The following is a 14647-nucleotide window of genomic DNA, read 5'->3' as shown; positions in this document are numbered from 1 at the left end:
CGAAATTTGTATTATGTATGGAGTATTTACAAATGCATGATATAATTTGAATACAAAGCATTACTTGCTCTTGTGTTCTGAAAATATGTAGCGTTAAGTATAAATAAACTTACATGTAAGAAAATATTAAGTTATTTTTTTACAGGTTTCTGCCTTTGATAAAAAAAGAAAATCTAGTTAGAACACCTAGGTAGCACTAGCTACCGCGTCTTTGGTTCACCCTTTTTTCAAGGATATCATTAGAGACAGTCAATGTGTTCTTACAATATTGTATAGTTAAATATACCTAAAATTAAATTTGCACAAGAAGACGTAAGTTAAGTGTATCTGTTAAAGCAGAAAGCTATAACAGGTAAATTAACGAAACGCTCATGTTATTATTACATTTAGCACATTAGAATAAACTTGAAGTTATATTTGAGAACTTCTTATTTCTTCGAATATGTCAATGAGATTATTGACACCTATTAGATAACCATCTTCGTGATTTCCCACTTGCCATTCAACATCATGTCGAATTTCAGATAAATGTTGTGGTAGAGGTAATGTCTTTGCGAAGTCAATCATCCATATACCGGCATTTTTAACATCATGCACAAACAATAAGCTTGAACCAACAACTTCATGTGAAGCAAAAAATGGAGATGCCTTAAGCGTTGTTCGGATAGCATTAAGACGTTGTAAATATTTTGGAACTGCATGTGCGTAACCTTCAACAAAACGCTTAAGAGCTTCTGTAACCTAAAGTAAAACTTTGAATTATAATATGTAATTATTGTTGAATTTAATATCTTTAAATTAAACTTAACTGGTTTAACTAGTGTATAATGGCAAACCTGTTCACGAGTTTTAGTTGTTTTAAAATCTTTCGAAGTTCCACCATGCGCTAATTTTATACCTTCAACACGAAATCCGAGTGTAGCCGTACTAGAAATGGTTTCTCGCCAGACCATATATCTTGGCTTTGTAACACCTTGTAATCGATGTTCTTCGACACTTGGTGCAGTTGGATCAATTTGTATCATTTTCTCATACATGTCTTTCCTTAACTACATAACAAAAAATTATACAAAAGTTCCAATGTACATAAAACGTAACGTCTTTCTTTCTGCGTTAATTCATCACGGTTATTATTATTATTATTATTATTATTATTATTATTACTATTATTATTATTATTATTATTACTATTATTATTATTATTATTATTATTATTATTTTATGCAGTATTCGTCATATCGTATCCTATGGTACCTTAGGTCTTTCTTTGGCTTTTGCCAATTCAGATTCAAGATACGTTCGTACTCCAATTTTACAGTCCATTACACAAGGTTGTTCAAAATCTCCCAAAAGATCTTGAAGTTGCAAATATGAGCTAACAATGGATTCCTTGTCTATCATTTTATCTTCATTTTTATTCTTTGTTTTTAATTCAGAATTTTCACAGTTTTCTTCTTTAGATTCTCGAATATTCAAGACTCCTTTAAATTCAGGCACATACGGTCTTAGAATATCATGCATTAGCAAACGGAAACAAGCTTCTTCCTGCGAGGAGAATTTCTTTAAAATAGTTCCCGATGTTGGTCCAGCATGAAAATTTCCTTGATGGCCAGCTAATTGTACCTAAATTAAGGATTAGGAAATAAATTATCCAAAATATCACTTAATATATATGCAAGACCATTTAATATATACCCATGGATATCGTTGTTTTTTATATATTTGAAAGAATGGAGCCCAATGCACAACATTTCTCAATTTTCTCCAGCCAGATGTCTATAACAAATACATGATTATTTTAAGACGAACATAAACAATGTGAAAAAATGCAATCTTAGTATACATCTTTAATTATATTTCTAATCAAGTATACTTACTCGTAAAGATTTAACTGGTTGAAGTTCTTCAGAGATATCACAGTCATCTCCACTTAAACTGGAAGTAGTAGAACAATCTGATACTTTACGTACAGGTGGAACATCTAATAATTCAACTTTTGATTGATCTTTTAGTTCGGAAGGACTATCATCTGTATATTCGAGAACAGGAGGATCATCAAATTTAGTGTAATATGGACCAGTAGTCTCCACACATGAATTTCTTCTGTTTCCTGCTTCATGCAGATCTCTGAAACAAGTAAAAATTTTCTTTTTAGTAGTATTTTTATTACATAAAAATATATAAATGTCAATAAAACTTAATATATATTACAAAATATAAAAATACCTTATAGAAGTGGTGTTAGCTTGCCTTAGGCACAAACAGCAGGAATCAGAATGTCTACGAAGGCGACAAACTTGAAGGAACTTTATATTTAATGACTCTTGTATCTCATCACAATCTAAACAAGAACAACTACTAGTTTGACTCGGACTCCCACTTGTTCCATCATATTTTTCGACATCAAGATTGGTTCTCTCAAAGTTTTCATCTAAGTAAGAATAATCTGAATAATCGCTAACAACCACACTTGGTGTTCTCCAATATCTTGGTCGTCCTTCAGTAGATTCACATTCACTACCTTCTACCATGTTAAAGCAATCCCATCCTGTTAAAGAAAGAATAATTTTTTATTCTATTTACTGAAAGTTCTGACGTCAAACAAAAAAGAAATATACATTAGAAAGTTTAAATATAAAAAGTTCTAAAAAGAAATGAACATCAATGATGAAACATGATTGATATGATAGTATAATCAAATTCTCTTATTCTTCTTTCAATGTTTATATTCACTTGTATTTTCTTTCTAGAATTTACTTAAGTAACTCACCTTTTCCTTGATCCTCATCACTTAGTACTGCACTATCGGAACTGTAACATCTCGTGACCCTCAGTTTGTGTCGATTTTGCTGATAAACACTGTTCGATGTATCGTCATCACTTGGCAAGGTAGAATCAAGACTCCAGCATCGAGCTACCGATCCTCTTCTTCGTTCCGTATCGGGCTCAATGCCCTCATCGTTAGGTGGACTTTTACTTAAGACACGTACGACCGGCATCCTAATCGTATCAAACTTGTCGTACCTTTCATTCGCTTCCGTAGAATCATCATTATTGGTATCATCTTCTTTTTTAGGAAGATTCTTCGACTTCATCACGGTGACCCCATTCAGTGGCTGGCGGTTGTGCTGGCAGCTGTAACTGCCGTATTACAGACAAATATTCAACGATACGATCCAATGGAATGGTGGTCGAAAGATCGACGCGCTCCAGCGCATAATAATAAACGTAAATGAGGAATGAATGATGTTCGATCGTTATTGATTGATACTATTAATTTCACAAAATAATCGTTACCTCGGACTTGACTCTTCTTTAACGCGTGCTCTTTCATTCGATATGATAGCCCATAGTATGAATGTCGTATCGGTTATATTAGACTTTAAATTGAATGCTTTCCAAGGACGATCCCGATGCTACATATCGACAATCCTACTCGACGCCATGTCGTGTTGAGAAACACGAAACTCGACGGGAGTATGCCCAATAGTTGTTCGATACATGCCTTCCTTCGTTCGCACTCACCCACCGTCCCCACTCTATTCTTTAAAGGAATTTCCTTGAAGAAAAAAGTAACCCTTTTCGACAACTTCTTTCTTTCTTCTCCTTATTTTTATTTGTTTCTGTTATTGTCAGTCTCGAACGAGTTCATAGAGTACAACTCAATGTCTCTTGACAGAGTAGTTTATCGCTCGTAGTAACACGTTCATATTCATTCGTTTTACAAAGAATTTAGAAAACATCATTTTATAAAGAATATCGAATGATTTTCTTCGATTATTTTATCTCTTTTGTTCCATTTTAACGAATTCGTCTAAAATTTGTTAATTCTTCTTTGACTTATCGATATCAAGACATCCTTCTTTTTAATTTACGCGCGCTTTGTACTTTTCATCGACTGTCGATTGTTTTGACCATCCTTGTTTAAGCACGCAATCGCAGAGATTTATTTATTTCAAATTAATTAGAAAAAGAAATTGCTTATGTGTGTGGCGATAAACGATAATAAATAAGAAATAATAGGAAGTTCAATCATAAGGTTGTTGTCTCGTGAAAGCTAGGAGAAAGAATTTACAAAAAGTGTGCTTGATAATGCGATTCGGGAAAAAATGTAGAAAGGATGAGGTTGGAAAGGTATACTGAAATTGTTTTTTATTCTTTCGTTTGACGTCACGCGTGCGTCAGAGAAACTGTAGAAACGAGAAAGTGCGATTGAATGATCGTATTTACGATCATCTCGCAACTATACGTTGTCTGGTATCGTTAATTCTTTCTCCTTCTCTACGAACGATCCATTATCTCGTCAGTTCAAATGCCCCTCGGCCACTTGAGCCTATCTGTGTTCGCTTCGTTCTATTCAACGCGTATCAACTGCTTGCCGTATAATAATAAATGTTCCTTATTCATTTCGGAATATTTCATATGTTTACTAGATATCAACGACCTCTATCTATAATTATAACTCAATATTCAAATATTCACTTTCGTATCGCATACAAATAACTCTTGAATGTTATAAAATTCTTTGTTCCAATCGCGTTACTGACCAGTTTTCAACTTTGTCCGTTACTTTTTCGTATTATATGACTATATCGAGATCATATGTATACATTAGTATTATTTATATTCCTTCTGTGTTAAAACTAGAAAATGTCAGGTGTGTTAGAATCATGAACAGGACGAGTAACATTTGTCATGGAATTAGGTCAATGTTGTCTCAAGGCTATTCTCTCTCTTTCTCTTTCTCTCTTTCTTTTTTTTTTCTCTCTCTCTCTCTCTCTCTCTCTCTCTCTCGAGTATACTCTAGATAAATGATGACACATGTGTTAACATCATATCATCGACTTATAAAATAGACTGCATGTTTCATAGTAAAATGTTTTAAATTCTAGCAAACAGAAGCAAATAGTATATTATACATTATCATATTACACTTTCTTTTAAAGATAACGTGATTGGCTAATGCGTTTCCACGGTAACATATCAATGACATATACGCAGAATAAGCATCTACAGTATAATTTTTTAAACTATGTATATACTTGTTTAGAAATTTTTTTAAATATCATAAAATATCATAAAAATCATAAAAAAATAAGAAAATAAAATTGATTATTTCATTTACAAATTTAATTTAAAAAAACTTAAGAATTGTTCATTCAATATATTTTTTATATTTCATGTACGATTTTGTATATAACAAAGATAAAATGCCCTAATCTACTTTTTTCTCTTCGTTTTCTAAAGTTCACACGCAACTTATATGCGCCCATAATTATGAACGTGGTTAAGTCATATTCTCTTGTTTCGAGATATTCAAAGCATTATATTTGAACACTAAATGAATTCTATATAATATTGAAATAACAAACACTGTCTTCATTTTTGACAATATCGTGAAAACTACATTGAATTAATTTAGTTTAAAATAATGTGGTGTGAAATAACTGATAAATTTATTTTTTTTAATTTTGACTTAATCACTTTCATAATTATGGACACATATATATATGCACATGCATGTATATAGTTAATATCTAACACATATATAGATGGTCGACTTTATACGTCCATGTGCTTTATTGATTGATGACGAATAAGTCGATTTGACTGTGTTATTTCGTTAAGGTTTAAAAAATATTAGCAAAGAATGGTCGCTGAACAAAGAAGACGGGTCGAAGACCTTATGACAAAAATGATTGAAGAAATGGATAAAGCATTTTTAAGAAAAATGCAGGTAATTGATAATAGATATTATTTTTAGGTTATCTGTGCCTCTGAACCTCGTGCTTCATTAGATGATGTAAAATAGGCGAAAATAACACTGTCAATTTAAAACATGTTTGTCTATATGCCAAAATAATTCATAAGAATGGGACTTTCATAAATCATAATGAAATTAATAAATTTTTTCTTTTTCAATTTAGGCTAATATGCATAGGTGTGCAGCTACCTGCTGTGATAATGAAAGTTACAGCATAATGCAAGTACAAAACTGCGTTGAAAATTGCAGTTCTTCGTTAAACGAAACACAGAATTATGTTCAGAATGAATTTGTAAGAATACAGGTTTGTATGATGACTTTATATACTTTCTTAGCATTGCTTCTCGTTATACTTAAATGTATAATATTAATATGTTATATTCATTAGAATCGATTACAAAGATGTGTAATGGACTGCAATGATACGATAAAAGATAAAATGAGTAATAATCTAACACAAAATGAAGTAGATAGATATAGCAATGAATTTGATAAATGTGCAACAAAATGCGTTGATACTTATTGCGACTTACTGCCTTCGTTGGAAAAATCAATGAAAAATGTGCTTTCAAGTAAAGTTTGAAAATAGTACAAGAGTAAATAAATTATTCTTATAAGACTTAATAACAAATTTCAACTGTCAATATATATCTTTTGCAACTTTTATATGTTTTAAATATATAAAATAGATGTGATGTTAATGAAAACTGTTAATATTTAGAAACTTTCTTTTTTTAAGTGCATTAATGCATTGGTGGTGTATAATACTTAAAGTTTTACATACTTTAGTTAGTTTTCCTGTATTACAATTAAATACAGTAGTTTTATTTCAATTATTACAGAAGATCTTACTTTGTCGTTTTTAAAAAGAATTTAATCGCTTCTTTTTTGTAGGCATAAATACTTGTTCATTTGTACATATATAAAAAATATGCACTTGTTCAGATTTGTTCCTAATGTTTTCCAAAAAAATATAGAATATAACAGTTAGAAATTACAGTGTCGTTGTAACTTATTTTTTAAACATTTTAATTCCAAATATTCAGTTTCATTTTTTTTCTATTTATAAGTTTTAAAAATAATTCTTACAAATTGGAAGTAACATTCCGCCGCTTCGTTTTTCTTAGATATCATTTTGACGTGTACTGCCTCATCTAATACTCGCTTCTTCTCAAATTTGTTTCCTGCAAACAATAGTTGTACAAGATGACGTTTTTTATAAGACATAGTGAATTAAAAAAAAAGGAGATAACGAACTGTATGATCATGGTATTTATTAACTGGTACATTTGTTCATTGCACCAATACATTTTCGTTTCTCTTTTTTCTCTCTCTCAACATAATAACAAATTCACTGTTGCAATCAATATCTTTTCTTTATTGTTACAATAGACATTACGCTTATTGCACACTTTTCCATGATATAAAACCTTTCCACCACTCTCGCTCAGTACAAATAATTGATCAAAATATATCGCACGAATTCTGATCTAATAATATGTAGAAATCTGCAAAGAAATCGTTTAAATAATAATAATAATAATAATAATAATAATAATAATAATAATAGTAATAATAATTTAATTATAAATATCAACGCAATATATTTAATTTTATTTCGGTTTGCGTATGAGTTTTCTATGAAAATTCGATATTGGGCTAGTTTTCTTTTTTTTTCTTTTTTTTGCATGTTTAATATCTATTCGATAATATACTCGTACATTAAATTAAGCTGTTCGGTTCTTTTTTTACTTCAACCTGAGAAAGGCTGTGAGAGGCATAGTGCATCATTATTGCGCAATGTTGATTAGGAACGAAGACGTGCACTCTTCGCTGATATGCAACACACAAATGTTCGTCGAGAGTATCTTGTCGCACATATTTCTAACGATAGTGACGTGAATATTCTCTATCGTACACGTACGTATATTCATTTTTATTTATTTATTTTAGTTATACCAAATGCAATTATTGTGTTATGTTGGTGTGCGTGCACGCGATTTGAGTGCGTGTACGTCTACATTTTAAACATATTTTAATATCGCGTAGTGGAATGGAATGAGTTTTGGAAACTATCAAATTTTTAATTACTGAAAATATAAAGTATTATAAGTGAATGTTGCGTTATTTATTTCGCACCCTATTATTGTACCGATTGAGATAAAGATCTACTGAATAAAATTTCATTTCTCAGTCAGATCCCTAATCAATCAGACTCTTCGGACTAGATTTTTCTTTTCAGTGTCTCATTGAAATTATGCATTTTCTCTTCGTTAAACGCTAGTCACATCTCAGAGTTTATCTGTTCTCTTTTTTTTCTTTTTTATTTATTTTTTTTATTTATTTCTTTATTTTTTTCTTTATTTTTTTTTTTTATTTTTTAATTTCCCCTAGGTACGTCTATTAAAGAAGAAAATAATAGAAAGATATAAAAGAAATTCAAACTTTCTTTTATAGTTTTGTTTGAATAAATTTAGCCAGCCACGAATAAGTATGTACTCTTTTTAGCAATGGTACATTAAATACCGATCTCGATCGTACAGAAAGAAAATCTAAATTGTTTTTGTTCTTCGTTTTTATTACAATTCGAACAAAAAATCGTCTGATCATAAATTCTGCGAAGATAAAATGAATTTATGGTTATTTCATATATCACATTGAACGTCAATATGTGCAGTAACGAAAACATAAAGATACATGTGTGCTGATTTAACGATCGTAGATAGTTTTTCTTTATCGCGGGTCTGTTTAGGGATTCAAAATTTAAGAAGATTAACTTTAAAGTCTTCGTTTGTAAATATTCTTTTTTCTCTCTAATGTGATTATTATAAGAGATTTATATTTAAGCGCGGGAGGAAAATGTTCACACTGTTAAGATCGAACAATTCATTATAAGTGTTTTCTTTTCTTGTTTTTGTTGTTAGTTTTTGTCCTTTTTTTTTTTAAATTTGCGATACGAAAACAATCCACGACGTTTAGATCCCTTTCATCAATGTTTATTATTTTCGTAAAAGTCCACTGTGAAACGTAATGAGAGTACTGGTCAAGTTTGTCGGAATACCGATTTCAAAAATGTCTAAATAGAACTGTATCTTTTGGTCCTATCCTAAGCTATCACCGACCGATTGTAAATTAGCTCCTTCGATCTTCATTGGTTAATTAATATCGTGTTTAATTGTGTGCCTGCAGATGGAACACGCGGAGTCCTTTCAGCAAGCCCACACCGTTTACTATACGCTATTATCGCGGAGCTAAGCAGTCATTTCGTAGTCCTGCGTGACTGCCATTGTCTTCTACAATCTCCTGAAAATCTCTTTCGTCTATCTTTTTTTTTTTTGTCATTTTCACAAAAAAAAGAAACGTATCATCAAAGATTTAAAAAAAATTATTTTTCTTGTTTTTGTTTTTTTTTGCACTCGAATTTCTTCTTTTCTCGTTCTTTCTTTTATTTTTTCGAATATCTAGCGTCATTAATTTATAACATTCTTTCGACAGTACGAATTTACTGCATCGCTACCGACATAATAAATTGCGACACTCGCCTAATATGGCTGACTTCGAGAGGCTTGACCACGTCGTTGGGTATTTTTTTCGTCTGCATCCACGCGCGTTCGATTTGTACTTTGAAATGCTGAGACAACTAATCTGTTACAACTTCGCGAGCTTTCGTCAAAAACAGTTGCCATGCTATTTATTATGTGTGTATGTGTGTGTGTTTGCGTCTCCTGTGTGTACATATTATTTATAGAAAAAGAAAGAAATAGACAGTAAGATTGTCGACAGTAAATTACATATTTATCCTTCCTTATTTCTTATTATACTTTTTTTTATTACTACTCTCTTTGTTCTGATTGAAGACAAATGTTTTCAAGTGTAGAGAATGATCTGAATTATCTCCTCGTATATATATTATTTTTTTTTTTCATGGTAACTCTTTCAACAAAAGCTTTTTGGCCAGTACGAATAAATCCGAGCGCCGCGGACAAAACTTTCGTTTTTCATTTAAATAATAAGTTTAAAAAGAAAAAAATAATAATAAAGAAATATGAAAAAAAAAAAAAAAAAAAAAAAACTAGAGGGAAAGGACTTCCTACTGATTTTTAAAGAATAGAGTGCGTAATTTTACGTAGAGTAGTAAGTATCTATGTAGTCGAATACGCGAGAATCTACGATCGCTTAATTATCGTCTGTTTTCTTTTTTGGCACTCGAGCCTCGGGCTTACACGTTCGTCGTAATACATTCCAAAAATCGATTACATTATTTACGCGACATAATGATGAAGAATCGAAAAGAATAAGAATAGTACTTCGTAAAAAAACGAAAGGAGGATAAACAAAAGTAAAGTATATGAAAAAAAAGACTTTCAGTATCATAATAGTACACCGATGTTACAATCACGAACGATTCTCACGCATTCCGTTTATTTACGCTCTTATATATCACTTAGGTATTTTCCTCTAAACACATCAGGGCCACTCAACAATTTTTCGCAAAGTATCGACAAGTTTACTTTGCAAAAATGATTGAGATCTCACTGACGTTCGTGGATAGAACTCCAGTAAGAATGATCGCAAAACCGGTCGTGAAAAATAACGGAAATCATACGAGTAGCCCCCGTTTTGCTCTCCTGTAATTCTTGCAGGAAACCAAGTCGCGTTTAAAAAAGGCTTCGAACACACTTTGAATATCGATCCCTGTAGGCGAATGAGACAATTCGCATCCGCTGTGTGCACGTATTCATTCAATAACTCTAAAAAGAAGAACACCGTGTTCCCTACTCTCTCTTTCTCTTATTTTCTTTACGCGATTCACTTTCTTATTTAAATAAAAAATAAAAAAGGAAAAATAGAAATAAACATTTGGAATATCTCGTGCGCCAGTGCAAATGTATTATATAATTCGATGCGATCGAGAAAATTAAGATTAAGAGATATTTCATATATTATTTGTAAATTTTTAAGAGTATTTCACATAGTTAACATGTGCGTCTTTATTTAAATATTCTTTATAAGATAAAAGATTTCAAAGTAAAACGGTAATCTTTTGCTCGATCGCTTCATGTCGAACTTTTCAACGACGCATCGTTTAATTTTTATTTAATATTAATTATAAGTTTAGGTAGTTTTTTTAATAGCAAATAAAAGTAATTATATAGAAATATTTCGTAAAATATCAGCTTGATTTTCGTCGATTTTTAATATTCATTAAAAATCTCAATGATTTGCCTTATCTGTGTTGAATTTCGCACGAGTCTTCCTTTTATATAGTATTTAATTAATTTTACTGTAATTTTTATATATACAGTACACGGATCGATCGTTGACGATTACTCTGAGATCACAATCACAACACGCTATTTGTATATTATTAATTAATGATGTTATTTGCTTCTCATTAAAGTATTTCTCTATTCGCGTTAAATTATTGCATACAATCGGTCCGTGTAATTAGTATACTAAGTTCATAGCTGCTCCCAATGAGAAAATAGTTTAGAGCTCTAACACAAATCAGATTTGCCTACATGGATCATCTTGACAATTATGTCTTCGATAGACTTAGTGTTTCACAAAAGTTATAGAGGTTTACCAAAAGGTGTAACCGCCCTCCGTTCCTCCTCCTAGGAACGAGCCTTTCTTTTGCGACAAGGCCACACTATGACCAGCCATTGCAGCTAATTGTGCAGCATTCGCAGCAACGCCTGGTGGTGGTGGTGGTAAAACAGGCTGTGAGATACCATCGAATCGAGTGCCATCGAATCCATTCTTTGAAGGAAATATTACAGTTAGTTATATAAATTATATAATCTTCTTCTAATTTACAAAGTTATCAGAGCCAAAATATTAAGTTTAACTTACGGGTACCATGATCGTGGGCCTAACTGGTGCCGGTTGCATTGCAGCTGCTGGATAATATGCTGCAGCTGCAGCTAATGGTGGATAGTATTGCAATGGACCATACGCAGTAGGATAACCTGCCAAATATCCACCAGGATAACCTTGGCCATACATTGGTTGATACATCTTTAAAATAATGTTATTTTTGTTAGAATTTATTATAATAGATGAATGTATATTTAAGTAAGAAAATTAATAATCTTACCATAGGATGTGTGAGAGTCTGATCATATGTTGGCTGCGGTGGTCCTTGTGCTGCATATAATTGAGGTTGATTTGGAAACACTCCATATGGTGCTGCACCTGCAACTATTTCGCGAATATTGTTTATGATAATAAACTTTAATTTTTTATCTTTGCTTAGAAATTCAAAACTTAATTTAGCTTTCGGAACATTAAAAATATATTAAAGTATTCCTTATGCATACCACCATAAGTAGCAGGTTGAGCTGGGGCCGGAACAAAACCTGTTGGAGGATGTGGTGCCACGGGATATGCTGTAACATAATGTGATACAAAATGCAGGAAGGTTCATTTTTCCGATTTATACTGGCTGATCTAAGCCAATGGTACGCGGTACCACTGCCAAAAAGGACAAACGACGACCCGTTTTACGGCTCAACATGGCTTCTTTTTCATAGCATGGATCAAGTGTCTGTAACATTTCTTGACTTTATATCTTTCTCTCTTTCTTTTGTTTTATTACAAATACTTTTAGATATTTATTTCCTTACTGAGTACGTAACTCGGGTCGTCAGTATCTAATCGTTTTGGACAACTCTCCTTCATCTTACTCATATCAAACATATTACACAATGTGATTAATTAATCTTGACAAATATTCTATCGACATTAATTTGTTATCTTAATCGATGTTTTAAACGTTACGATTGCAAGGAGTTAATCCAAAACGTTTGGATCCTATAAGTGGTACTCCCACACCCAAGTATATCTTACACATGACATACACCATTTTTATCAAGGTACTATTCAAAGCTCAAACAATGTTAGTCACTAAATAATGGTGAAAAGAAATAACCGAAAGAACGGTATTGCCGCCCTATTGTCACCATGCAAGTTTATCGAGTAAACGCGTTTTTGTTTTATTTTATGCTTTTATATTTTAAACGATCATTTAATAAAATTAACGCTACAAAAAATGTTTACAAAATAATCGTTGATCCCGTATAAACTTTGATGGTACAAATTGGGCTTCAGAGTAAAAACATTTACGAAACTATCGAAAATCCACAATGCGTCGATTTCTATCGATTGATTGCGATTATTTTCATGATTGAAATCGCGCACAATAAATAAAGGTAGACCGGACAATCGAAAATTATGCACGTTAGTGGATTATCAACAGTAACGTCTTTGAAAGCGAGTCACACTTGAGAATAGCTTTAACAAGTTAGACTTCTGATATCCTAATTCAAAATACATGGCAAGTGGTGGAATTCAAAATCTGGAGCAATCTGTGGTATATATATCTTGTCACTAATATACTAGCATTATTGAACACCATTCAGAAATGATCCAATTTAGATACATATCAAAATCTTCACCTCATCTGAACATGATTCATAGACATTATCATGTTTAAATGTTTTTTAATTTTTGCCGATTTCTTATTTTTTTTATTTATTTTCTTCTATTTCTAAGAAAAAGATAATAGTAAAGTACAACAATAGCAATTACCAATGCTTGATAGTCAAAAGAACCATTAGGAAGTCAATCATAAAATCAAATGAATAAACTATTCTCAAATGAAAACTCGTGTAATTGACCTACCTTTACTTCTAAAACTAAGATATAATACGAAACCGATCTCAAAGCAAATAGCGTTACGCAATCAAGGTAAAAGCCAAATACATTCGTCTAAAATAGCCAAACCTGAGAAGACCCATAAACTGCTATATATTGTTAGTATTAATTTAAAACATTCAATTAAGAAAAAAGTAAACTAGCTATAATCTCTTCATTCGTCATTCTCATTAGCACATTAAATATTGTTCATCGCACATCAGAAAAATAATTAAAGTGTGTCAATTGATCATATTCACCAAGTTATTCGTATAAATCTTGTCGTAAGTCTTGAATTAAGCGGTACCTTACGGACAATACAAGAAACGAATTTGCAATAAACTAAATTTGGATATTCAGCTATAACTAAATATATTCACAAGTGCTAATAATGTCGCACATTTACGATGTTCTATCTCAGGTTTGACTTTACGGAAAAACAGAAATTACAAAAAACAGAGCTAAAATAAAGCCAAGGGTAAGAAGGATAATGGTTTGTTTCAAAGAGTGATATTAAAACAAGCCCAGTAATCAAAATTCGATTAGGTGAGGCATTTTAACCGTAGGAATAATTCAAATTCAATTGAACTTTCACAAGTTGACCGAATAGTCATGTTCGGGCGGTGAATGTGTAATTTATACAATGAGTACAGTGGTACAATGAAAATATATATTTATATATATGTATATATGTATATATATACATATATACATATGTATGTATGTATATATATATATCAAGTTCCACACATTCAAAAAGTCGTGACAAGATTCAGCAAACCACAAATTTCTGCAAATATCCATAAATAAAGATCAAACATGATTAAAAGTTCTTTATAATTGCGTAGTAATATATTATCAATTGGGCGCTCCTTGCCTCATGCTCGACGATCGTTAATGAAATATTTATTTCATCGCGTGATAGTAGAGTGGTGATAGTAGTAATAGTAGTAGTAGTACTAGTAATAGTAGTAGTAATACTAGTAATAGTAGTAGTAGTAGTAGTAGTATAGTGGTATATAAGTAGTATAGTAGTAGTAGTGGTAGTAGTAGTGAAAGGGCTGCTCGTTAACGAACCGCTCGACACCATCGCAGAACGCCCAATTTTTGTCTTTTTAGTAGTCTAAATTATGCCCTGCGCCATCGCGATTAACATACGCAAAGTGTACCCTATATATATATATA

The 14647-nt window shown here is 31.6% G+C and overlaps 3 protein-coding genes across 9 annotated transcripts in view; 1 reads left to right on the top strand and 2 right to left on the bottom strand.

Moving 5' to 3' along the window:
* Nucleotides 1-15: 15 nt before the first annotated feature.
* Nucleotides 16-3652, bottom strand: LOC106784518 (inositol-trisphosphate 3-kinase B). Of its 3 annotated transcripts, none has more exons than XM_014744140.1 (8): nt 3298-3652; nt 2771-3135; nt 2227-2548; nt 1878-2127; nt 1696-1776; nt 1255-1623; nt 837-1049; nt 16-741 (listed from the first exon to the last, which is right to left on the bottom strand). In XM_014744140.1, exons 2-8 carry the CDS (start codon nt 3093-3095, stop codon nt 412-414), a joined length of 1890 nt encoding a protein of 629 aa, XP_014599626.1. In that variant the 5' UTR covers nt 3096-3135; nt 3298-3652; the 3' UTR covers nt 16-411. The 3 variants fall into 3 exon arrangements, with proteins under 3 accessions (XP_014599626.1, XP_014599627.1, XP_014599624.1); XM_014744141.1 differs by having other exon boundaries at nt 16-752; nt 2771-3141; nt 3298-3557; XM_014744138.1 differs by having other exon boundaries at nt 2771-3141; nt 3298-3555.
* Nucleotides 3653-3800: 148 nt separating this feature from the next.
* LOC106784521 (protein FAM136A-like) lies at nt 3801-6758 on the top strand. Its single transcript, XM_014744149.1, has 4 exons — nt 3801-4134; nt 5629-5737; nt 5928-6068; nt 6153-6758. Exons 2-4 carry the CDS (start codon nt 5651-5653, stop codon nt 6345-6347), a joined length of 423 nt encoding a protein of 140 aa, XP_014599635.1. The 5' UTR covers nt 3801-4134; nt 5629-5650; the 3' UTR covers nt 6348-6758.
* The window catches only part of LOC106784520 (DAZ-associated protein 2-like), a 15454-nt gene continuing 7360 nt past the window's right edge, over nt 6554-14647 (bottom strand). For 2 of the 5 annotated variants that reach the window (XM_014744145.1, XM_014744143.1), the window contains exons 2-6: nt 12088-12156; nt 11865-11968; nt 11621-11785; nt 11352-11527; nt 6554-6948 (exon numbers count right to left, since the gene is read on the bottom strand). In XM_014744145.1, coding sequence (XP_014599631.1) covers nt 6936-6948; nt 11352-11527; nt 11621-11785; nt 11865-11968; nt 12088-12156 — 527 coding nt within the window. In that variant the 3' untranslated portion in view covers nt 6554-6935. Of the gene's footprint in view, nt 6949-7018; nt 7273-7448; nt 11528-11620; nt 11786-11864; nt 11969-12087; nt 12157-14647 lie in introns of those variants that run through there. The other 3 variants (XM_014744147.1, XM_014744144.1, XM_014744146.1) reach the window with 2 other exon arrangements.

This window comes from Polistes canadensis, unplaced genomic scaffold (assembly GCF_001313835.1).
Source record: "Polistes canadensis isolate GaletaPanama2010 unplaced genomic scaffold, ASM131383v1 scaffold_37, whole genome shotgun sequence".
In the NCBI taxonomy this organism is placed as follows: Eukaryota; Metazoa; Arthropoda; class Insecta; order Hymenoptera; family Vespidae; genus Polistes; species Polistes canadensis.
The sequence above is the reverse complement of the archived record's forward strand: the minus strand, read 5'-3'. Positions and strand labels throughout refer to the sequence as shown.

What these genes read in the sequence shown, in the direction of transcription:
- LOC106784518 (XM_014744140.1), bottom strand. Translation starts at nt 3,095, where the DNA reads ATGAAGTCGAAGAATCTTCCTAAAAAAGAAGATGATACCAATAATGAT. An exon ending in AAAAACAACGATATCCATGG is followed by an intron (nt 1,624 to 1,695) that starts GTATATATTAAA and finishes TCCTTAATTTAG; the next exon opens with GTACAATTAGCTGGCCATCA. An exon ending in CAACTAAAACTCGTGAACAG is followed by an intron (nt 742 to 836) that starts GTTTGCCATTAT and finishes GTTTTACTTTAG; the next exon opens with GTTACAGAAGCTCTTAAGCG.
- LOC106784521 (XM_014744149.1), top strand. Translation starts at nt 5,651, where the DNA reads ATGGTCGCTGAACAAAGAAGACGGGTCGAAGACCTTATGACAAAAATG. An exon ending in CATTTTTAAGAAAAATGCAG is followed by an intron (nt 5,738 to 5,927) that starts GTAATTGATAAT and finishes TTTTCAATTTAG; the next exon opens with GCTAATATGCATAGGTGTGC. An exon ending in ATGAATTTGTAAGAATACAG is followed by an intron (nt 6,069 to 6,152) that starts GTTTGTATGATG and finishes TATATTCATTAG; the next exon opens with AATCGATTACAAAGATGTGT.